The sequence below is a fragment of the Arachis hypogaea genome, chromosome 4 (assembly GCF_003086295.3).
Source record: "Arachis hypogaea cultivar Tifrunner chromosome 4, arahy.Tifrunner.gnm2.J5K5, whole genome shotgun sequence".
In the NCBI taxonomy this organism is placed as follows: Eukaryota; Viridiplantae; Streptophyta; class Magnoliopsida; order Fabales; family Fabaceae; genus Arachis; species Arachis hypogaea.
This window is the reverse complement of record NC_092039.1, coordinates 18,067,970-18,091,226: the sequence shown is the minus strand read 5'-3', so window position 1 is coordinate 18,091,226 and position 23,257 is coordinate 18,067,970. Positions and strand designations below refer to the sequence as shown.

Below are 23,257 nucleotides of genomic sequence, written 5' to 3'. Positions count from 1 at the left end.
GAAATCCCCTTCACATTTTGCGCCTATCTCGAATGCTTAATATTCGATTTAAGCTCTTACACATATTTCGAGTGCACCCAAAATGTAACTTAGCGTCATCCTATCACAGCACGAGATCATAGCATTCGAGATATGACCATTTTAGAGTTACACCCTCGACATTCGAGATATGTCTTAAAATACATTTTTGTAAGTATCTCACCGTTTATTATTTTCGTAATTACTATATTTATTTAGTTTAAATAAAAAAAAATCTAAAACTTATGATACATTAAAATTAAACTCTCTATTGAAAAAGAGAAAAAAATAAAAATAGAAGGTTTAAAATAACAAAGCGGGAAATGAAAATTCAAACGAGAAGAACAGAGAGGCGTTGTGGGTTCGTCTCAGTTTTGAAATCCCCATTCCCATGGAGGAAGCCATATCCCGCTTGGTCGCCGAGCTCGACGACCTCCGCCACCACTTCACCACCAGTTCCGCCGCCGCCAACCCAACCCCTCTCTCCCGCCAATCCCTCTCCGACCTCAACTTCCTCCTCTCCGACGCCAACGACACCGTCCCCATCGACGCCCTCTACGATGAGCTATCCGCCAAGTCCCTCTCCCCTTCCTCCCTCGTCCCCCCTCTCTCCGCCGCCATGGACTCCTCCCCAAACCCAAACCACTCCCTCCTGGCCTCCAACGCCTTCCTCTCCCTCCTCCTCTCTCCTAACGCCCCCGTCTTCACCCTCTTCACCCCTCTCTCCTTCCTCTCCCTCCTCCGCTCCCTCCGCCGCTCCCTCAAAGCCTCCCCAGCCTTCACCCAGCCCAATTCTTCCAAAAATCGCAAGCGCCGCCGTGCCGGTAAGGCTTCCAGGAAAAACCCGTCCCAAGACGATGCTGGCATGGACGAAGAGGAAGAGAATCAAGAAAATGGAGGAAGCAATTCAGTGGATGTTAAGGCTTTGCTCGTCGTGCTGGAGAAGCTGGTTTCGGTTATGGATCTGATTCACTTGGATCGGTTCCCGGAGAGTCTTAGGTCTCTGGTTCAGTCGATTAGCGAGATTCCTGTGACGGCAGTGGAACTTTGCGAGAACGGAGGGCAGTATGGTAAATTGTTGACACTCTGTTCCCGTGTTCTCAGGAAGGTTCTGAAACCTGAGCATGGAGAATCTTCGAGCAGCGCTTCTGAGGTGCTTAGGTCCCTTTCTCTGCTTGTTTTCATGCACAAATCGCAAGCAAGAACCTTCGCACTTGATTTTGTTAAGACGGAGATGACGAAATTGGCGAAGGAGAACGATGGGGTGAAGAAGGCAATGGTTAATTTTCCAAGGTATTTGGTTAATAAGGCACCGGAGAAGGCTGAACCGCGAGCATTGGCAGTGGAATCAATAACAGAGATTGTGCGTGTAATGGAGTTTGAAGATCAAGTTTCGTTTGTGAAGTACGTGGTTTCAATGTGTCAGGGGAAATCAAACCTCAGGCTCTTAGCAGTTGATCTTGTTCTTAGCCTTGTAATGTCGTTGAAGGATCCGTTGGGTTTGGATTCAGAAGAGGATGGTGGTGATGATCCCTGGGGGATATGGTGCTTGGAGGCATTGGTGAAACGATGTTCGGATGTTATTGCTGCAATTCGGACGAGGGCTTTGGCAAACTTAGCTCAGCTGGTGAAGCTTTTATCAAGGAGTGATAGGAGTAGTGTGGTGCTGAAGAGGTTTATGGGGTTTGGTGATGGCAATGACGGTGTTGAAATGAATAATATGCTTAGGCAAAGGTGTATGGATGACAAGGCAGCTGTTAGGAGGGCTGCACTTCATCTTGTTACTAACTTGACTGCGCTTCTTGGTGGCACAATAGATGAGGTGGTGCTCAAGACAATGGGGTTGGCTTGTTCTGATCCCCTTATTAGCATGAGGAAAGCAGCAACTACAGCTCTTTCTGAGGTACTTTTCTATGCTTGTTGTAATATGTTTGACCAATTAAAAAGGTATATACTTTCAATGTCTTGAATTTTAAAAGGTAAACAATGGGGTTGTCCTTTCTTATTTCTTATTGGTTGGTTATATAACATTTTTAAGTCTTGTCCCATGTTTGACTGTTTGAGAGAATCAGGCAAAGCTTGTTGAGAGAGTGAAAGGAAAAAAATTGATAACAGTGGATGAGAAAAGAAACGATCTTTTCTTTTGCATATTGCCCTTCTGTCAGGAAGCTTTTATGTGATGCTTTCATGGCTAATTAGTTGTGTCTGTTGGCTAAGGAGATACATACAAGTCACAATCACAATGGCATATGTGGAGGCCGTACGAATGTCGTTCCATTGTGAAATATTTGTTACACAAGATTAAGAATCAATGTTACTCGCGGTTTTTTGCATGAAGTTCCTAATGATAAATGATGCCCTATTGTGTTAGCATAGTGTGCTTAAATGTCAAATTGTTAGATGTATACTATATATAGGTATGCATATTTGTATAGCTTGCCCGAGTTCATCCGATTCATCCTAAGATGAGTTGGAGAGTTTAGTGTGTAAAAGAAGAGAACATTTAAGCCTGAGAATCTGAGATGAAGTATACATTGACTGTATGTAGGCATTTAGAACATTCGCAGCAGAAACAGTAATCATTGAATGGCTACATTCAGTTCCACGTCTAATTACTGACAATGAAACTAGCATCCAAGAAGAATGTGAGAATATGTTTCAAGAACTTGTTCTGGACCGGATATGTAAAGCTGCATCTGCAACTTCATCACATAGTGAAACGATGTCAGCCAGAAAAAATAAAGAGAAAAGTTTCAACAAAGTGTTGGAGATGCTCTTTCCTAAAGGAGTTCTGTATCTTCTGAGGGAGATTTGCAATGGCGAGGTGAGCCCTTGGGTGAAAAAGATTTGCACAAACCTGGGCAAAAAGAAACGGTTGAATCACAAAATTGTTATTGCACTTCAGAATATAATCAGGACATCTGAGTCTATCTGGCTGAGCCATTCCTTGCCAATAGAAAAATGGACAGCGCCACCTGGTGCTTGGTTTCTTTTATCTGAGGTGTCTGCATTCCTTCCAAAAGCAGTGGACTGGGAGTTTCTTCATCATCATTGGCAGCTTCTTGACAAACATGAAGTTGAAGGCGAGTTTAGAAGCCCGTTTAAACAAGTAGAGGCATTTGAAAACGAAGAAAGCATAGAATGTGATGCTGTTGCCTGGGCTAGTGATCGAGTTTTCCTCTTACAAACAATCTCTAATGTATCTGTGGAGCTCCCTCCTGAACCTGCGGCTAATTTAGCTCATAACTTGCTCAAAAGAGTTGAAGAATTCAATATGCATTCAACAGAGGTAATCATTTTTTATTTTTTTAACAAAATAAAGTTCATTATTGACTTAACATGAATAATTATTTTCCCTCTCTCCTTGAACGGCCATATGAATGGTATGAATGTGTGATACTATACATTTAGTGATGAACATAATGTAATATACTTGTCCAACTGGAATTAGAAGTTCTGCACCATGTTTTGCAATTTTTTGACATATTAAATATTGTTGATTACATCTGTCTCTGATCCTGATTTCTGATGATCTTTACTGAGTGTTGCCTTAAAATTTACACCTCTATTTGGTCTTTTAAGCTATGTATATGCCATCCTCTAAGTTTTACATAACTTTTCATGAAAAAAAAAGTTAATTGATAAACAGGATAAATAACAATAAAATCAAATCTGCACAGAAATCAACATGGACAAATTAAATTGGGTACGATAGCTGTCAAACAGAATGATAAGGGGACAAAAACATTGATACATTCACCTCTAAGTTCTAAAATGTAACATATTGAGTTGATGCTTTTGCTTGATAGGTTGATGCTCATGTGAAGGCACTTAAAACGTTGTGCAAGCGAAAAGCTTCGAATGTCACGGAGGCAGACACATTAGTCTTGAAATGGGTACATCAAGTACTTTCCAGAGCTTCTAAAATAATAGAGAAGTTCATTTCAGGGAATTCAAAGCAAAATGCAGAAAATAACTTTTTCACTCCACCTAGAAGTTGCTCTAGAAAAAGAAGGTCAATAGCAACATCCAAGTCATTGACAAAAGCAACTACAGCGATTTATACAATTGGATCTGCAGTAATTGTTTGCCCTACTGCTGATACGAGCACCATAGTTCCAATATTACATACTATCATCACTTCGGGGAGTTCTGGTCCCAAGATAAATAATCTAACGGGTCCTGCAACTTTTCTACAACAAGAAGCTCCTTCTTTCTATATTCAAGGGTGGTTAACCATGGGCAAGCTTTGCCTTGCTGATGAGAAGCTTGCAAAGAATTATATTCCACTGTTTATACAGGTTGGTCCTATGACTTTGTTTATGACTTAGTTCTGCAATATGTTGACTTGCTTCCTGATTGAAATGTAATACTTGCACAGGAGCTTGAAAAGAGTGAATCTGCAGCTCTTCGCAATAACATTGTGGTGATGATGGCAGATTTTTGTGTTCGGTACACTGCTCTGGTTGACGGGTAAGCTTGCAAATAGATACTGCATTAAGTGAATTTAAATTTTAGTTTAAAGTGTATAATAGTGTGGATGAAATTATCTGGAATTCTTACGCAAATAAATAAAACAATGGCACATTGTAAACAGATGAGTAATTTCTATTTTGTGCCAGGGATAAGCCATTATGCCATAGTCCAGCATTCACTTAATGCAGAATGCATAAATTGAACAATGTCACTCTTTGTATTCTAACATCTTTTTCGTGGAAGTTATCAGTTATATAACAAAGATCACCAGGTGTCTCTTGGATCCCTGTGAACTTGTGAGAAGGCAAACCTTTCTATTGCTGTCCAGATTATTGCAGGTATTGTTTGTTTCCTTGTTTCTGTGATTTGTCTCTATTTCCCACCATATTTGAGTTATTTTGGTTTACTGGTTATAATCATACAAAAGAAGAAAAAAATTGAATAGAAAAGAATGCTAAAATATATTTTCCTTTTACTAGAGAGACTATGTGAAGTGGAGAGGAGTGCTATTTCTTCGGTTCCTTTTATCACTTGTTGATGAATCAGAAAAGATTAGGCGGTTAGCAGAATTTCTCTTTGGAAATATTTTGAAAGGTTTGAGGCTTATGGTTATACTTGCAGTTATGTAAATTAATTTGTATCTTCTTTGTTAAACTGACTATTGTGTTTCTATCATCAGTAAAGAGTCCTCTTCTAGCATACAATAGTTTTGTTGAGGCTGTTTTTGTTCTGAATGATTGCCATGCCCATCATGGACATCGCGAGTCCCAAGTATCACGAAGGGAAAGCCAAAGTTTTTCCATCAGGTAAAGAGATCCTTAATTAGCAATTTTTATGAGTTATAGCCACTAGTATTTAGTTGAAGCGTTGTTTCATGCCGAGTCTCTGGGGTTCTTTTCAGGGGTAATGATGAACCGTCAAGGTCTAAAAGAATGCACATTTATGTTTGTTTACTGAAACAAATGGCTCCTGAGCATCTTCTAGCAACTTTTGCCAAGTTATGTGCAGAAATTCTGGCTGCTGCTTCGGATGGTATGCTCAACATAGAAGATGCAACTGGACAGTCTGTTCTACAGGTATTATTCTGCACTAGGTTACAGGCAATGCTAATCAAGTTATATACTTGTATCAGTATATGTATGCTATTGGCAATGGAAGAACAATGCAAGTGATTCTTTTCAGTATAACAATCCTGTTTTCTTTTTCCATCATTTTTACTGTTTTGTGAATTTGTCTAGTTTCCTATTCAATTTTTTTCAAAATTCTAACAATAGTTGTGTTCAGGATGCCTTTCGAATTCTTTGCTGCAAGGAGATTCGGATTCCATCGTCTCGCGCTTCATCATCCGAGTCAGCAGATATAGAGGAAGAAGGGGGAGAAAGTGGAGCTGCGGCTAGAGGAAAGGCTATAACTCAGGCGGTGAAGAAGGGTCTTATCCAAAACACAGTCCCAATCTTCATAGAGTTGAAACGATTATTGGAAAGCAAGAACAGTCCCCTTGTAGGGTCTCTCATGGAGTGCCTCCGAATCCTTCTCAAGGACTACAAGAATGAGATTGATGACATATTGGTTGCTGATAAGCAGCTGCAGAAAGAGCTTGTTTATGACATGCATAAATATGAGGCAGCAAGAGCCAAAGCAACAGTTGCTGAGGCAGCAGCGTCAACCAGGCCAAATACAGGTGCAAATCAATCACCTGAGGGTGCTGAGAATCCGGCCAAGGCGCAAGGACAAGACGGCAAGTTTCCAAGTGGTTCAAAAGTTGCTTCAGCAATGGCAGATGCAGCGGCTGCAGCTACAGCACGTTCTGTGCTGAGGGAAATTAATAGAGGTACAGGGACACCACCGTTAAGTTCTTTGAGTGTTCCTAAAGTCAGGTCTTGTACTGGTGTAATCAATGCTAGTCACGATAAGCAGCGGATGGATGATCTACAATCTCTGAAGAAAAGACACTGTTTTGATTCTGACGATGAAAGGTAACATCACATCACAAGACAAGGTATTTTACTAGAATCCTAGATCTGCTTGCTATAGTTAGGTGGATTGAAGCCTGATGAACAAATCTTTTAAGGTATTCTGTTGCACGTTGTTCCTTTCAAGTTATGTAAATATAAAAGGGCATGTGACAACGGATTTGTTCATTGGTAATTTGCTATCTTTCACTTGTGTAGCCTATTAGTAAGCTCTTGAAGAAACCTCCTTGAATTTAGAAGTGTGTTCAAGGACTGGAAAAAAAGCCAAAATGTTAGGCACATGCCAAAAATTATTCATTAAATCAATCATTTTTATTTAGATAGAGGTTGTTTAATTTAATTTTAATATGTATTTTATATTTTTATATATATTATATACAAATAATTAATTCAACAACTGATTTTTTTATACAAGTAGCATAGTTAGAAAATGAGAGATAATATAAATGTAGGAAGGCATTAGCAATGATTCTATATATATATATATTTTTTTTTTGAGAAGTAGTAGACAAATGTCAAATTATAAGTTCAACTTATTTATATTTTTAATTAATTTTATTATATTTTGCACTTAATTTGGTTTATATAATAAATATATTATTTTTATATTTAATTTAAATTTAAATGGTGAATAATTACTCTAAATTAAAACTTCACTAAAATGTCTCAATTCTTATGTTATGCGCCATATTAGGTGAGATGAGCAAAACATGGGAAATAAATAATGAATGTTTTACAATACAGAAATTCAAAATAAACCAAGCCAACACATGTAAACATAGAAGCACATCGTACCACCCTAACTAATTGAAAAGTACATTTTAATTTACAATTCTGTCTAGATTCACGAACTAGTCCTTCGAATTCATAACGTTTATCATTTTAATTCTTTAAATTTAAATTTATTATACTGATTTTTAAAATTTAGTTTTGGACATCATATTAATTTTTAGATTTTTTTAATATTGAATCAACCAATAAAATATTGTACTAACTTTAACTTACTACCTTAAATACAAGATTAAATGGTGTTATTTTATTTTAGTGTATAAATAAGACAAAACGAGAAAACGAATAAAAGTTTATATAATATAAAAATTATTTTATCTCTTTTTATTATCTAAAAACGATATTATTTTTACTTTATTTAAGCGTTAAAACAAAATAATATCATTTAACTTTGTGTCTAGTATAATAAATTAGAATTAGTTTTATATTCTGTTTGTTGATTCAATGTCAAAAAAAATTTAAAAACTAATATGATACTTGAAATTAGATTTTAGAAATTAATATAATAAATTTCGAATTTAAAGTTACTAAAATAATAAAAATCATATTATTTGAAGAGTTAAATTATGGTGTGATAACTTTTAATTCAGCAAACTATTTCAAAAATGAATTTGATTTTTTACGCAAAAGTTAATTAACATAATTAAAAATAAATAAAACAATATCTATATGTTTTGGATAAATTTTTAAGTTAAATATAAAAAAAAGTTTTTTTATTGATATAAAAATACATATAAAAATTAAATTTGTATAACTATTGAAAAATACGCTATGATTGATTAGATAATTGAGTTTTAATATATAAAGTATTTTTAATAAGAATTTAACTATTTTATATTTTAAAAATATATTTTAAAAGAGTAATAATAAATTTTTTAAAAAATTTTATGTATTTAATATTAGAAATATAAAAATATTTATCTTTTCAATAATTTTTAATAAAATAATTTTGTTTAGAATTTTTAAAATGTGTTTTTAGAGTATGTATTTTTTAGAATAACAATTCAATCTCTAACTTTTTGGTTTGCAGACATTTAAGTTTCTGAGAATTTAAAAATATATTTAAGTGTCCGGATTCTTCAAAATCTAGACACATCGGTCCTGAGTTTAATTTGTCGCATTTTAAAAATTCTCCTACGTGTGTATTCGTAATGACCAGATCAGTACAATTAAAATCACGCTTGATTTATCTGTTAGGTCTGACGGACCCAAGTGAACATAAAGAATCGATATGTCTCGATTTTAAATAAGTTAGGTAGCATTTAGAGAAGAGACTAATATTGAGAGACTGAGACCGGGAGATAGAGATCGGAAGAAAAGAGTTGGTTGAGTGTGTAGAGAAAAGAAAAACCAAATAGATAGGGTTAAATTTTTAAGTTTTGATGGGAAGTATTTTAGATACAAAATATTATTAAAATTTTAGTTTCTATCCTCAAAATTTTCAGTTTTCATTATCTCTACTTTTTAAAAGTATTAAAATACTGAAAATTTAAGGACGAAGACAAAAATTTTAATATCAGTCTCAAAATCAACAATCATAATACTGGATTTCAGTTTAATTTCCATTTTAATACTTTAAAACAAACACATTCCTTTATGAGTTAAATATATTTTCAAACTCTAAAGACTTAAATATCCGCAAATAAAAAAATCAACAACTTATTTATCCTTTTCACTTTTGATTTGGTGACTATTTGTTCTTTTCACTTAATTTTATAACAAAATTATTTTAAACATTTTAATTACTCTTACTGAAATAGTAAACTATTAATGCAACAGAAGAGTATCCTCATATCTTCACTGACAATTCTTCTTGTGTTGTTGCTGTAGCTGTCTTACACTCTTACTTCTCAGGTAAACTAAATTCTCTTTTTCTCTCCTAATAATCCATTTACCAAACCCTAATTTCAATCATTTTCCTCAATTCCCTCTATTCATACTTCATAAGTTCAACTGTTTTTTTCCTTTTACTAATCTGATTAGGTTTCTGAATTTTGAAATTTCGAGTTAGTGCGTTAGCTTAATCAGGTACCGAGCGAACTCGGCGCTGATTCAGTCGTCGCCGCCTCCGCCATGGACGGCAACAAGGATGAGGCGCTGCGCTGCCTTCGAATAGCTGAGGAAGCGATCGCAGCCGGCAACAAATCCCGCGCCCTCAAATTCATCGGAATCGCTCAGCGGCTCAACCATAACCTCCCCGTCGATGATTTGCTGAACATGTGCGAGCACCTCGATTCTCAGTCCTCTGCGTCTTCTTCTTCTTCAGAACATAAAGGTAACGAAAATCGCGTTAAGAGCAAACCGAACGGTATATCGAAAACTGATGACGAGGGTTTGAACGAGGAGAGGAATTACACGGAGGAGAATGTGAAGTTGATTAGGGAAATTAAATTGAAGAGTGATTACTATGCGATCTTGGGAGTTGAGAAGAGTTGTTCGGTTGAAGAGATTAGAAAGGCGTATAGGAAACTTTCCTTGAAGGTTCATCCGGATAAGAACAAGGCACCAGGTTCCGAAGAGGCCTTTAAGAAGGTCTCAAAAGCATTTAAATGCTTGAGTGATGATAGTTCTAGAAGGCAGTATGATCAGACTGGATTGGTGGATGAATTCGAGTACAATCAGCAGTACAGCGTTCCGCGCCGGAGGAGGAGAACTGCAGCAAGCCGGGATTTCTTCGAGGATGATTTCGATCCGGACGAGATATTCAGGGCCTTTTTTGGACAATCTGATGTGTTTGGGAGGCAACATGTTTACAGGACAAGGGCAACCACCCATGATCATCATCATCAAAGACATGGTTTTCAGGGTGTTGCAGGTGGAACGGGGCTTAATGTTATGCTCCTTGTTCAGTTGTTGCCGTTCTTGATCATTTTGCTGCTTGCTTACCTGCCATTCTCTGAACCTGAGTATTCTCTGTACAAGAATTACTCATACCAGTTTCCCAAGACCATAGAGAATTATGGGATTCAATATTTCGTAAAGTCTCAAGCTTTTGATCGTAACTATCCACAGGGGAGTGCTGCTCGCACTACCATTGAGGACAATGTTATAAAAGATTATAAAAATATGCTTCGGCGTTATTGTCAGATTGAGATTCAGAGGCGGAGTTGGAATAGGAATCTGCCTACTCCTCACTGTGAAAAGTTGCAAAACTTTGGAGTAGTAGCCTGATGAAGGTAACTCTAGTTTAAATGTAAAATTTGCCCAACATTTTTTGTTGTTAGAATTGGTAGAGGTTTTTAATGGATTGAATAGCATTTCCTTATATTTTTGCCATTTTTTGATACTTTTCTTGTACTTAAATAAGAGACTGCAGTCTCCAAATATATTTCATATTTACTTATGTTCATTTCATATTGTATTATTCTTTTATGTCTAATTCGGATGTCTAGAAATTTGTTTCCAATGATCAAGGTTATGCTTCTGTAGTTTGCTTGCTGTTATAATAGTAGGAATTCTTGGGAATTGTTTGTGAGTTGAGTTTTGGAGGGACAAAGAGGGGAAGAGAAAGCATGTAGTATAATCCAAAACTCTCCCTTTTCCTCCATATTCTTAACTCACAAACACCTTACACCTTAGGTATTTTATGAGCCTTCTGATGTCTGAAACTATGTCAATATTTTGCTTGTCATCTAAGCCATGGAGTCAATCCCACTTAGTTGAACAAGTCTTTGTTGTTGACTTGTTTTAGTTCTACTACTCTCACAGTTGATGTTGAATAAAACCTTATTCCTTATTGATTTGTAGCTAGAGCAAACAGTCACTCTCAAACACCCTTTGCTTCAATATGGTGTCAAAGTAGTATCATCCTTTGGTACCTGGTCATGTTACTATACTGGTATCAAGTTCCCATCTTGTTTCCTTGCCCCGTGTTGTCACAGCATTAGTGACTGTTATCCAGCGTGATTTTTCTTCTTCCTGTGGGTTCCTGTTTGGCTCCTAACCAATTGATATGGCATTCCCTCATTCGACTCCGGTATTCACCAGCATAGAAGTCTGAAGGGAAAAAAATAAAAAATCTCTGTTGTGAACCACCCATTGGTGGCCTTACAGATTAGCACATGGAGCTTTAAGCTTATAATACTTCTTTTTAGACTTGTTGATTGTTGGTACATAAAGCAAAGCTTTCCAAGCGTTATTTACTAGATAACTCATAGTTTTTCATCTTGGAGTGGCCTATACCAAAACTGCTATAGTAGTATAGTGGATAGTGGGACAACCTTATCAGAGATTTATTCCAACATAGTAGGATGGCTTATGGTGTCTACGGAAGCGGGATAATTCCACCTCAACACCCAGCTCATTGTTGCATCTCTTCCTTCTCTTGTAATCACTGATACCAAACATATGGTAAAAAGCAAATTCTTATCCCTTTCAGCAGAGTTTTATGGTCCAAACCCACCACCTAATGTGCCAAGGTCAAACAGTTGCTCTCCCTTCCCTGCTCCCACTTTTTCTATATTTGCAGTGGCGGTGGAGCCCCCAAAATGGTCCCTGAGATTCACAAAATGTACCGATTTAGTTTCTAATTTCCCAATTGCACTAATTACGTCCTTCAGATTGTAAAAAATGCATCAACGTGGTCCCTCTCGAATTTTTCGTTCATATTTCTTGCCCGCGGGAGTGACGTGGCGAATGATTGCCATACTGGAGTGTCTAACGGTTGCATGATGTGGCAAATGAAAGTTTATGATCCAATTTGGTCCCTGATCCCTTTTTAAACCCTAACTCAGAAGTAGCGCACAACTTCTTCCTCTTCATCATCTTCTTCGCCTTCTTCTTTTTCTTCTTCTTCTTCTTCCCTGCTCATTCTCATAGCCGTTGCTTTGCTGGTTGGATGATGGTTGGACGTGCTGATGAAGGAGAGGGAAGTTCTATGCGATCAACCACAAAGAGGCCAAGTCAGAGCAGAGGCTCGCGAGTACCAGATTAGTGTGGGTGTGGGAAACGTCCCATGAAGAGCCCATAGAAAATCATGTCAAAATCAAACTACTAAAATCTAAATCTTTTTAAATGTTTGCCAATAGTTTTCTCTTGGACTCAATTTAACTCTAAATCTTCGGATACCCTCCATCTAATTAAGCCAAACAAAAATTCATTCCCATGCCTTGCACTGGAGAAACGCAATGCCTAAAGGAAAGCTTTAAACATTTTCCTTGTTCTCAAGAAGGAAATATAGAATGGATAATGCATCTAAACCTTCTAAAAGATTCTAATTTCAAGAAGCCAACATCATAAATCAATAATTGAGCATTAAATCTGAAAAACTCCAATTTGATAACTGATGCATCAGAAGTTGAGAACACAGAATGAACACCAATGTTTGGTAAGGAATTAAGATTGCATCAAGTCTCCCAAGAATGATAAATGAGGGTGCTACAAACGAAAGGTAATGCAAGCTTTAAAATATTGGCTTCCAACATCACAGGTCAGCAAGAAGCATTAGGTTTCTAATAGTTAACTCAAGCATAACTCATTCACAACATCCAGGAAAAATAAAAACCAAGTACAACATTGCGTATGGGAACAGTTAGAATGGCATGTGCATTGTGCATGTCTGTTGCAATAGATTCTCTCCGCCAAACATGTCAAGCAAAAACTATTACTTCAAATTTTAGCCGAATTAATTGTTTTCTAACCTGTGAAAAGTCGTGTGAGCCACAACTACATCACCATCAAAGACACAACCAGCAAAGTGTCCACCAGATGCAAGCAGTACGATTCGCACTTTGACCTTATTGAAGACCAACAAATAGATTTTATTTAAGAATTTCTCTTGATTTATCACGCATTTCATTGCGATTTTGAGACTCATTTTCACAATTGCATTTCCAGAACCTCAATATTTAATTATTAAATAGTTTAGTTATTACACTGACAAGAGAACAAATTCCGAACAGTACAACAGGAATATAACACAATTGCAATTTCAGGTACCCCAATAAAAAAATGTTTGAACATTATTTTTGTTTGTATGGTAAATTTGACCCATATTTAGTGCGAGGATAAAATTGAGTGAATTTTGAAACTGAAAATTCCAAAGAAATTATTGAATCTCACATTGATTTGTCATCTGGCATTTCATTTAAGGTATTCTCAGGGGGTGTTCTTGTTGTTTACACCTCCAGGCTCCTCTTGTGGAACATAACTCAGATACAGAACAGCTTCTTTCTCCTCCATCAGTTTAGGCGTCGAAACTCCATGTTCGAAATAAACCAATCTTCCATCAACATTCTTCTTAAACATTCCACCATGATGGAACATGATATCTAGCAACTTTTCCATCTGTAAAGAAAAAAAAAATACATTTTATCTATGCCATTATAGAAATGCCTATATTTTTGATTTGAAAACAGAGCATTCCGATAACCCCTACCCACACCACCAGGTGCAAAAAACTTTAACTACTAACATAGCATCCATGATTTTTCATCAATCTACACCAAATTCCCAAGTAAAATCTATAATGATGGATATGTTACCACTATGAAAAACAAAACAACACTATCTAACATACTGCATGCCTACCTCTGTCACAGGGAATTTCACGCAGAATCTTTGCTCCTTCCTTCAGCGATCTTGAGCCAAGGATGACCAGGTTCCTCTGAACTCCAAAGTGTTTCACTCCGAAAAGCCTCGACAGGGCTCTCGAATGTTAGGGTTTGGCGCTTTCAGTTCACAGAAGAAGAGGAAGATGAACGTTTTGTTAATACTTCCTACTTGAAACGGCGTCGTCTAGTTATGGGTTTAGCGCCAAAACTCAATACGACGATGTTTCCCAACCTCCAGCGTGGCAATCATTCGCCACGTCACTCCCGCCGGCAAGAAATATGAACAGAAAATTCGAGAGGGACCATGTTAATGCATTTTTTGTAATTTGGAGGACGTAATTAGTGCAATTGAAAAGTTAGGGACTAAATCGATGCATTTTGTGAATCTTAGGGACTACTTTGGGGTTTAACTCTCTTTTGTTTTTTAAGGACTCTAAATAGGAGTTATACGACAGTTCAAATATTGTCTTCTTTTTACAGTGTACTCATAGGCCCGTGTGTAAGTTGCTACATGTATAATTGTTTACTTGTCTTTAGGAAGCCTGGTAGCAGTTTCTGAGCTTCTGTGCACATTTATTGTTCAGGATATCTATTGGAGCACTGCTTGTTAATTGTAACAGCTCTGTGCTACTTGATTTGTTGCCAGTTAAGTGTCATGTTCATCGTGCTCCAAGAAATCTCTGGCAAATATGCTCGAAAATGTGCTCTTGCCGCTGCTGGGACTTACTTGGATGGGATTATCTATTATGTTAAACATGGTTAACAATTGTGCTGAACATGACAGCAAAAAAGTACACAAGAAGTCGTCAGTATCATTAGAGAGGCCCTTGAAAATAAGTCCAAGATTTGAGCTGGGTAAAAAATAGTACTAGCATGTAACAACCTACATAAAGTAGATTGGGAGCATGCGTTGATACTTGATAAATTATCGTTCTGTGCTATTGCTCCTTCATTCAATTGAGTGAATATTCGATATGGTGGTAATATCAAATTGAATTTGTGAATTCTCCGTTCCTATCATCAGGAAGTATGACTTTCTGTGATTGGTGATGAACTTCTATTATCTTGTGGGACCATAATTCCACTTTACTCATGCTGACAAATTGGTACTTGGTTCTTGCTAGTCAGCGTGTCAGTTTTGAATTCCTTTACAATCTATCGAACTTCTATTTGGATGTGAAAACGTGGAATTACATTGCTTCCTTTGAATGAATGGACAACTGAAAAGATTTCTTTATTTCTTTCTTGGGAGACTGAAGCATCTCACATGGTGATTGGTGTTTTGTTGTGAACAGGCCTAGTCAAGTAGTCATGAGTAACGGGTTGACTGGCATTCACTTAGTTTTTCACTTTTTGGATTTTTTTAATTTAAATTAAATAAATATAGTATTTACTGAATTAAATAAACGTGGAAGAATTTATTTAGTCATATTTCGGATAGAGTGGGTAACTTCTAAAAATGGTCACATCTCGAGTGCACTGACCCTATTCTGTGATACAAAGTCTGAGAGACATATCTTGGATGCACGTAAGATATGAACATGAGCGCATACTATATTGAGATATATAAAAACTAAAAAGTATATTAATTTAAAATAATAAAAAATTAATTGAAAAAGTTTATTTTCTTTATTTTAAAATAATTAAAATTAATTTTATATATATCAATATTAATAGGTAGATAATATTATTTTTTATCTTAACCAATTTTTGAAAAAAATTAAGAGAAAAGGACAAATTAGTCCCTGACCTTTTAACCCGAAGACATTTTCGTCCCTGAGCATTGGAAAATACATTTAAATCCCTGACGTTCCTAAAAACCAGACCGATCAGTCCCTTCGTCCGTGAGCCACCGTCAGACCAGACGGAAAATGCTGACTTGGCTCCCCATAAGCTTACGTGGCTCGACGGCGTTCCAGCGTGGCACGTTAGTAGGTTGGAGGATTTGAAAACAGGACACATAAGTCCCTCTAACTCAAAACGACGTCGTTTTGAGTGCTGCCCCTTATATACAGTCTCGTCCCTTTCCTTGTGTACAATCTCTATTACACCCACAATCCTTTGACAGAATTACATAAAACCCTAAAGAAGACCAAAGATCAAAGACAGGAATTGCTCTGTTTCTCCCTCCAAAAAAAACCACCATCCAGACTTTCCAGGTTCCGACGTGCATTAGGTGTGAATCCAGTCTGATTTGCCGTCTTCGTCACTGAAGGTAAGAATCAGTTCCATTGCTTATTGAGTCGATTGTGTAGTTCAATAGTAAAGAAAGAATGAACTGTTGTACATGCATGGTGATAGCAATGGTAAAAACTGTATGTGCGTTGTAACAGTGAATTTGATTCAATGTTAGGGCAAAGGAAAGTTCTTGGTTGTTTTCTGTTTCTATTTTTTGTAGGAGATTGATGTATGAGTGTAGAGGTAGTTGATCGTTGATTTCTGTTCTTATTTTTTTCTCCAGATGGTAGATGTGTTTGTGGTGCCAGTTTTCCACCATGGAGGTAGTTTTGTTAGAAACAGTAATGGTTCCCTTGTTTATCAGAATGGAAAGGTAGAGAAATTCCCTGAAATGGACCTGGATTTTGTGAATTTTGGGGATTTGATCACACTTTTTAAAGGCTTGGGGTACCAGTCGTACAAGGCAGTTTATTGGTATGATCCATTGAGTGAAGATGTTGAGTCGGGGCTGCACAGTTTGACAGGGGATGCAGGGATCAATGCCATGAGAGAGAACAAAATGAAGAATACAAAGACGAATGAGTTTTACGTGTACTTTGACCACCCAGTTGATGAGCCTGAGATTGTGGAGGATGGTGGAAACAAAGGCAAGAGTCCTGTGTTAGAAGAGATTCAGAGTTCATCTTCAGATGATGGATATGAGAGCACCGAGGATGAGCCATATAAACCGCCACCACCCGGATATGAAAGTGAAAGTGATGATGATGATAATAGTCCTGAGGACAGAGCACGCAAGAGGAAGAGAGTAAGTAAGGGAAAGGAAAAAATTGTGTCTCCACAAAAGCCATCTGCAAAGAAGCCATGTGCCAAGAAGCCAGCTGCAAAGAAGACAGGTGTGAATAGGAATAGGAGAAGTTGGTTAAAAAAGGGACAAAGCAGTAGAATGGGGACATCTGAGGTGAATAGAAGGCAGCAGGCCAGTATGGAGCCCAATATGCAGGAGCAGGCCAATTCTGGGCCCAATGATCAACAGCCCAACAGAGGTCCAACTGTTAGGTTCTATGTCAGTGCAGTCCTAGAGGATGATGATGATGACCCCATATATGATTACCATTCTGAGGATTTACACACTCCTAACTCCACTGATGATGAGTCCAGCAAGCACACATTTCCTGAATTTGATGATCATTATGCTTTTGGAGAGGGCAGGTTTGAGTTGGGGACAAGGTTTGCAACTATAGAGAGATTTAAAGAAGTTGTAAAAGACTCTTTCATTTCTGAGGGTAGAGAGCTTAGGTGGATTAAAAATGATAGGGAGAGAGTTAGGGTGGGATGCATGGATGATGACTGCCCGTGGTTAGTTCATTTATCATACAATAAATCACTGCAATGCTACCAAGTGAAGACTTACAAAAACGATCATACTTGTGCAAGGGACCTAGGAAGTAACGCTGTTGATCAACATTGGATTAGTAAGAAGGTGGAGAAGAGAATGAGTTCACAGCCTCACATGAGAACAAATGAAGCAATTGACTTTCTGAGAGAGGAGTTCTCAGTCACTGCACATCCAAAAATGGTCTATAGAGCAGTTAAGGAAGCAAGGGAGAAGATAATGGGAAATGAGAGGGAGCAGTACAATAATGTGAGGGATTACTTGTTTGAAATTCTAAGAAGCAACCCTGGCTCCAGGGCAGAGGTGTGTGTAACTCCAATTCCTCAAACCCCTCCAGTATTTGATAAGCTGTATATAGGGTTAGAGGCATGCAAACAGGGGTTTAAGAGTGGATGTAGGCCTCTAATCCACCTTGATGGTTGCTTCCTGAAAACATACTATGGTGGACAACTCCTAACTGCAGTGGCACAGGATGCGAATAATCAATTTTATGTTGTTGCTTACGGAGTTGCAAGGTCTGAAACCAAAGAGTCTTGGAAATGGTTTCTTACCCTACTTCAGGAGGAGCTGGGGGATGTGCAGACTCATGGTTGAAATTTCATGTCCGACCAACAAAAGGTAACAATAACAACTACTTATAATATTGATAATTGTTCAATTATTTCAATATGAATTCAACTGCAGTTACACATTTATTCACTGAGGTGCCTAGTTTAATAATGCAATTGTTCAGAATTTACTAGTTATGTTTAATTGTGAAAACCTTTGTGTACTGTGTTAGGGATTACTGCCAGCTTTGAAGGAAGTGATGCCAAATGCACATCACTGAAACTGTGTGATGCACATTTGGAAGAACTTCATAAACCGATTTAAGGATTTGTACATTCGGGAGGTGGTTTGGGATTGTGCTAGGTGCACCACCATACCCGAGTTCAAAGAACAAATGGAGAAGCTCAAAGGTATTAATCAGGGGGCATGGGAATATCTTTCCAGGTTTGAGCTAGCAACTTGGGTGAAGGCGTATTTCTCCCACGGGCCAAAAGTGGACAACCTCACAAATAACATGTGTGAGGTGTTCAACTCGAAGATAGTCAACTACAGAAGCAAGCCTATCCTCACAATGTGTGAGGAAATTAGGTGCTACCTAATGCGGAGAATGGTTAAGCATAAGGAGCTACTTAGTGATTACACAGGAAAGCTTGCACCAGTTCAGCAGAAGAGGATGGAGCGTCTAATAAGGCCTAGCAACAAATGGCGTGCTGACTGGACAGGTGATGATGCACGCAAGCGTTTCGAAGTAACTCGTAAAGCTACAAAGGTGGATGTTGATCTAATGAGGCAGACCTGCTCCTGCAACAAATGGCAGCTGACTGGTTAGTTCTAATAAATGGCATTCAATATTTTAATTTGTTGGCTGTATATGTTAACTTGCTGGCTGAATTTACTTTAATATATCGTTTTCATGTTGTTAAGTTGTTGGCTGAATGATGGACTTATATATGGTTTTCATGCTGTCAATTTGTTGGCTGAATCATGCACTTATATATGGTTTTCATGCTGTTAAGTTGTTGGCTGAATGATGCACTTATATATGGTTTTCATGCTGTCAATTTGTTGGCTGAATGATGAATTTAGTGTTATATATGGTTTTCATGCTTGCTGAATGAATGCTTGGGTCAAGTCTAGTTCATGCTATTATATTTTGTGTTAGGCATGCCATGTATCCATGCCATAGCAGCCATAAGGAAGATGCATGATAATCCAGAGGATTATGTGCATCCATGGTTATGCATGGAGTCAATACACAAGACATATGCTCATTGTATTCAGCCAGTGCCAAGTGAGGAGTTCTGGACAAGGACTGAATATTCTAGGCCGGATCCTCCTATCATAAAGAGACCAATTGGCAGGCCAAAAGTACATAATAGACAGAAGGATCCAGCTGAGCCAATGATGCAACAGGGAGATAAGTTGAAGAGGTCATTCAAAGTCACTTGTAGTAAGTGTGGTTCAACGGGACATAACTACAAGACATGCAAGGACGCTCCATCTGATCCCAATTGGAAACCTAAGACAAAGAAGCCCAAGAAAGGTTCCACATCTCAGTCAATGGCAGTCATCCCACTGTCACAATCAGCTCCAAATGATAGTGTAAGTAATTTGCTTTAGGAGTTATATGGTTTGATTTCTTAACTATGATAGGAGTTTATGTGCTTACTTGAATATTTATTTACTAGTTCTGTTTTATATGTTTAGGAGTAATCTACTTGATTTGTTGTCTATTTTGGTCAGGATGCTCAACCTAGTCAGGATGCTCCATCTGTTCAGGATCATAACATAACTACTCAGCAATCCACACCTGATGTAAGTTACAATCTGTTCAATGTGCATGATTGATTATTGGGTGACTACCTTGTATAATTTGTATGACTAATTACAATGAGCATCTTGTCAACCCAGCACTCAACACAGGTTTCAAGTGGTGTCATCCCAGGTCCTTCCAATCCTGTGGCAGCAACACCATCAGTACCCCAAGTCAGGCCCGCACCAGTGACCAGAAGGACACCTTTTCGGCCTCCACTCCAAGTTCCATCTACAACAGCCCAAAAAACTCAAGCAGCTCCAGCGAGGATGAGGCCCAAGCAGAAGATATTCAGGCCACCAGCTCCACTATGCCCCACTCCACAACCCCCTCAAAGTCAGCCAAACTCCACTGGCCCACAACCACCTCAAGTCGTACCAGGAACAAGTGGATCAGCTACCCAGGAGACATTAGCGGCAGCAAGCCCGGCCACAACCAGATTGTTCAAATTCATCCCTAATCCACCTACCATTGTGCCTAAGAAGTGAAGATCTGTGTAGCTTTTAGTTATGTTTTTTTGTAGTTTGGCTTATGCCTTATATTTTGTGTTTCAGGCTTACTTTTGACATGTTAAGCTTCATCAAACTGTTCAGTTTAGGAGACTATTTCATTTTGGGAAGATTTAGTAAACAGTGGCTATGAAAAACTTGAAATCTTGTTTAGCAATATAACATCTTCTTTCTAAATTATGTATGCAACTACTGCCTCTAATTCCTCAATGTTTCCAAGTTTATTTACATATTCAAAATATAAGTTTAACACACTAATATTATAACTAGAGTTCCATTTAGATTACAGGACCCATGACTTGCCAAAATGGCATGTTTCAATACACAACATAAACCTACAAAATGCCATTCTCTATCATGATTGCTATAGTTCATCTCTCAAGCACTAGCTACATAAAAGGCAACAACAACAGCAAATATAATTACAGAAAACCACAAGGCTAATGGATTTTTCTTCTTCTCCAAAGCAATAATTTTCTCCTCCAAAACAGCCATTCTTGCATCCAGTTCATCTTCGTTTTCCTCTTCCTCTTCTACAACTTCAACATGTTTCTCAACCAAATCTCTGCTGTCACAGATGCAACAATTGCTTCCTATTCTGGCAAGATGCTCATTGACCCAAACAAAAAATTTGCAATGAGGTTCCTTTCCCTGTCAAAATCACCAACATCATCTACTGCCCGCATCCATCTCAGATCAAACCAAAGCAAGAATTTTTAAACTAACCTTGTAGAATGGACAACCCAAGAAGATTCTGTTAGGGTTGCTTCTGGTCCTCGACTTATACATTATTGCATAAACTCCACAAAAACACCTAGGGGCGACGGCGTCGTCTGGATGGTCAGCATGAACACCACCTGCTACTGAGTTTGAAACAGAATTTTCTTCTCTTACTCCACTAACGCTTCTTCTTGAGGTTGATGATGCCCCCTTCGTAGCCATTAATAAACTCTGAACAACTCTTCTCCTCAACACCAGCCACCACCATTAAGGAACGACCCAGATGAATTTTAGTATTAGGGCAGCACTCAAAACGACGTCGTTTTGAGTTAGAGGGACTTATGTGTCCTGTTTTCAAATCCTCCAACCCACTAACGTGCCACGCTGGAACGCCGTCGAGCCACGTAAGCTTATGGGGAGCCAAGTCAGCATTTTCCGTCTGGTCTGACGGTGGCTCACGGACGAAGGGACTGATCGGTCTGGTTTTTAGGAACGTCAGGGATTTAAATGTATTTTCCAATGCTCAGGGACGAAAATGTCCTCGGGTTAAAAGGTCAGGGACTAATTTGTCCTTTTCTCAAAAATTAATAATTTCACTTATGTTTAGACAATTAAATTTTAACTTAATAATTAATTAAGCTTGGTTAGTTTTAAAAAATATATTATATATCAATATTTATTAATGTTGAATATGTTCTTAAATTTTATATATAATGGAATTTAAAAATACTGATATGTTCTTAAATTTTATATATAACAATATTTAAAAGAGTTCTCATATTAAAATATTTAATAAATTCTCTGGGGAGAATGCTTGGTTAGTTTTAAAAAATATATTATATATCATCAATATTTATTAATGTTGAATATGCTCTTAAATTTTATATAAAACGATATTTAAAAGTACTGAAATGCTCTTAATTTTATATATAAAAAAACGGTTCTTTTTCCATATTAAAATATTTAATAAATTCTTTTGGGAGAATTTAAATTTACTAATTAAAAAGTTATGTTAACACAAATTTAATTAGTTATGTAATTTTTTATTTGTTATGCTATTTTTATTTATATTATAAGCATAATGGATCTTGACTATATATCGGATGCAGTGCTCCCGTCTTGCATCTTCGCACGTATTTCGGATATATTGGTCCATATCAGAATTTAAGTATATCTCGAATGCAGTGTATCCGAGATGCGTTCATGTTCATATCTTGGGTGCACCCGAGATATGATTTCTCAAACTCCGTATCACAAAATGGGATCAGTGCACTCGAGATATGTTCATTTTTTTTGTTTTTCCCACTGTATCCAAGATGCGACTAGAAACCTATTTTGGTAAATACTTACATGTTTATTTAAATTGGTAAATATTATATTTTTTAATTTAAATAAAAAAACTCATTTTTTTTAACGCTTCTCTACCAAAAAGTAGGGAAGAATGGACTCTTTTTATTTAAATAAATATTCAAAATTCATTAATTCTCAAAATGCGCACATTTAAAAAGTAGGACGGAAATACACCGTGCCAATCCAAGGGAGCTGCCCGCGAAGTGGAAATCACCTTCAAAACTCTGCCTAGGCACCCGCAAAATGGAGGCTAACATGTCAGAGCAGGAGCTAGCGACTGCGAGTTGGAGCTGGCAGGTCCAATCCTCGTCGAGGCGCATGCAAAATGGAGCAAACCAGGGGCAGCACCAGCGAATCGGAGCACCTCCATGGGGGCATTCGCAAAATGGGCCAACCCAATGGCGGCGACTGCGAATTGGCCTTGTCAACGGTGCCACCCGCAAAATGGAGCTCAGCAATCGAGGCTGCGATTCCCATTGCATGGCAGTCCCTTGTGCTGAAGGAGGCAAGGGTTGGAGGAGGCAGCATTGCTTCAATATAAAAAGGGAGGGGACCAATTTGTTGACACAACTTCCCTTTTTCACACAATGAAATGACGGGAGAGAGAAGGAAAAAAATATAATGTTGTGGTGAAAACAAATTAAACTAGACGAGTGGGATCAATGTTGTAGAAAATCTTAATCGCTTGGATCAGTTTCACATTTCTACGCCTATGAAGTACGGACACTTCGTTGAGTTGTCGTGTCTGCGTATCGGGCATATTTTGGACACGACACTCATCGACCTTCGTCCGACATGCGTGTCTGCTGTGTCCAATTGTGTCCTAATAAAAAATAAAAACTTCTTCTACGGACACACTTAGAGACAACTAAATAACGTGTCACTGTGGCCAACCTTATTCTTAACATGTATTCTTGAAATGAATTTAGAAATAATAT

At 37.7% G+C, this 23,257-nt stretch overlaps 2 protein-coding genes across 6 annotated transcripts; both read left to right on the top strand.

Moving 5' to 3' along the window:
* Positions 1–337: 337 nt before the first annotated feature.
* Positions 338–6,786, top strand: LOC112796426 (condensin-2 complex subunit CAP-D3). Its single transcript, XM_025838859.2, has 9 exons — positions 338–1,921; positions 2,567–3,307; positions 3,828–4,319; positions 4,400–4,491; positions 4,745–4,832; positions 4,974–5,088; positions 5,174–5,300; positions 5,396–5,570; positions 5,779–6,786. The coding sequence occupies exons 1-9, from the start codon at positions 410–412 to the stop codon at positions 6,472–6,474; spliced, it is 4,038 nt and encodes a 1,345-aa protein (XP_025694644.1). The 5' UTR covers positions 338–409; the 3' UTR covers positions 6,475–6,786.
* Positions 6,787–8,969: 2,183 nt separating this feature from the next.
* On the top strand, positions 8,970–14,990 carry LOC112796425 (chaperone protein dnaJ 49). 5 transcript variants are annotated; one of them, XM_025838855.3, is made up of 3 exons: positions 8,970–9,110; positions 9,268–10,432; positions 14,392–14,811. In XM_025838855.3, the coding sequence occupies exon 2, from the start codon at positions 9,330–9,332 to the stop codon at positions 10,425–10,427; it is 1,098 nt and encodes a 365-aa protein (XP_025694640.1). In that variant the 5' UTR covers positions 8,970–9,110; positions 9,268–9,329; the 3' UTR covers positions 10,428–10,432; positions 14,392–14,811. The 5 variants fall into 5 exon arrangements, with proteins under 5 accessions (XP_025694640.1, XP_072091289.1, XP_029153640.1 ...); XM_072235188.1 differs by lacking the exon at positions 14,392–14,811 and adding an exon at positions 11,004–11,628; XM_029297807.2 differs by lacking the exon at positions 14,392–14,811 and having other exon boundaries at positions 9,268–10,605.
* Positions 14,991–23,257: the final 8,267 nt, after the last annotated feature.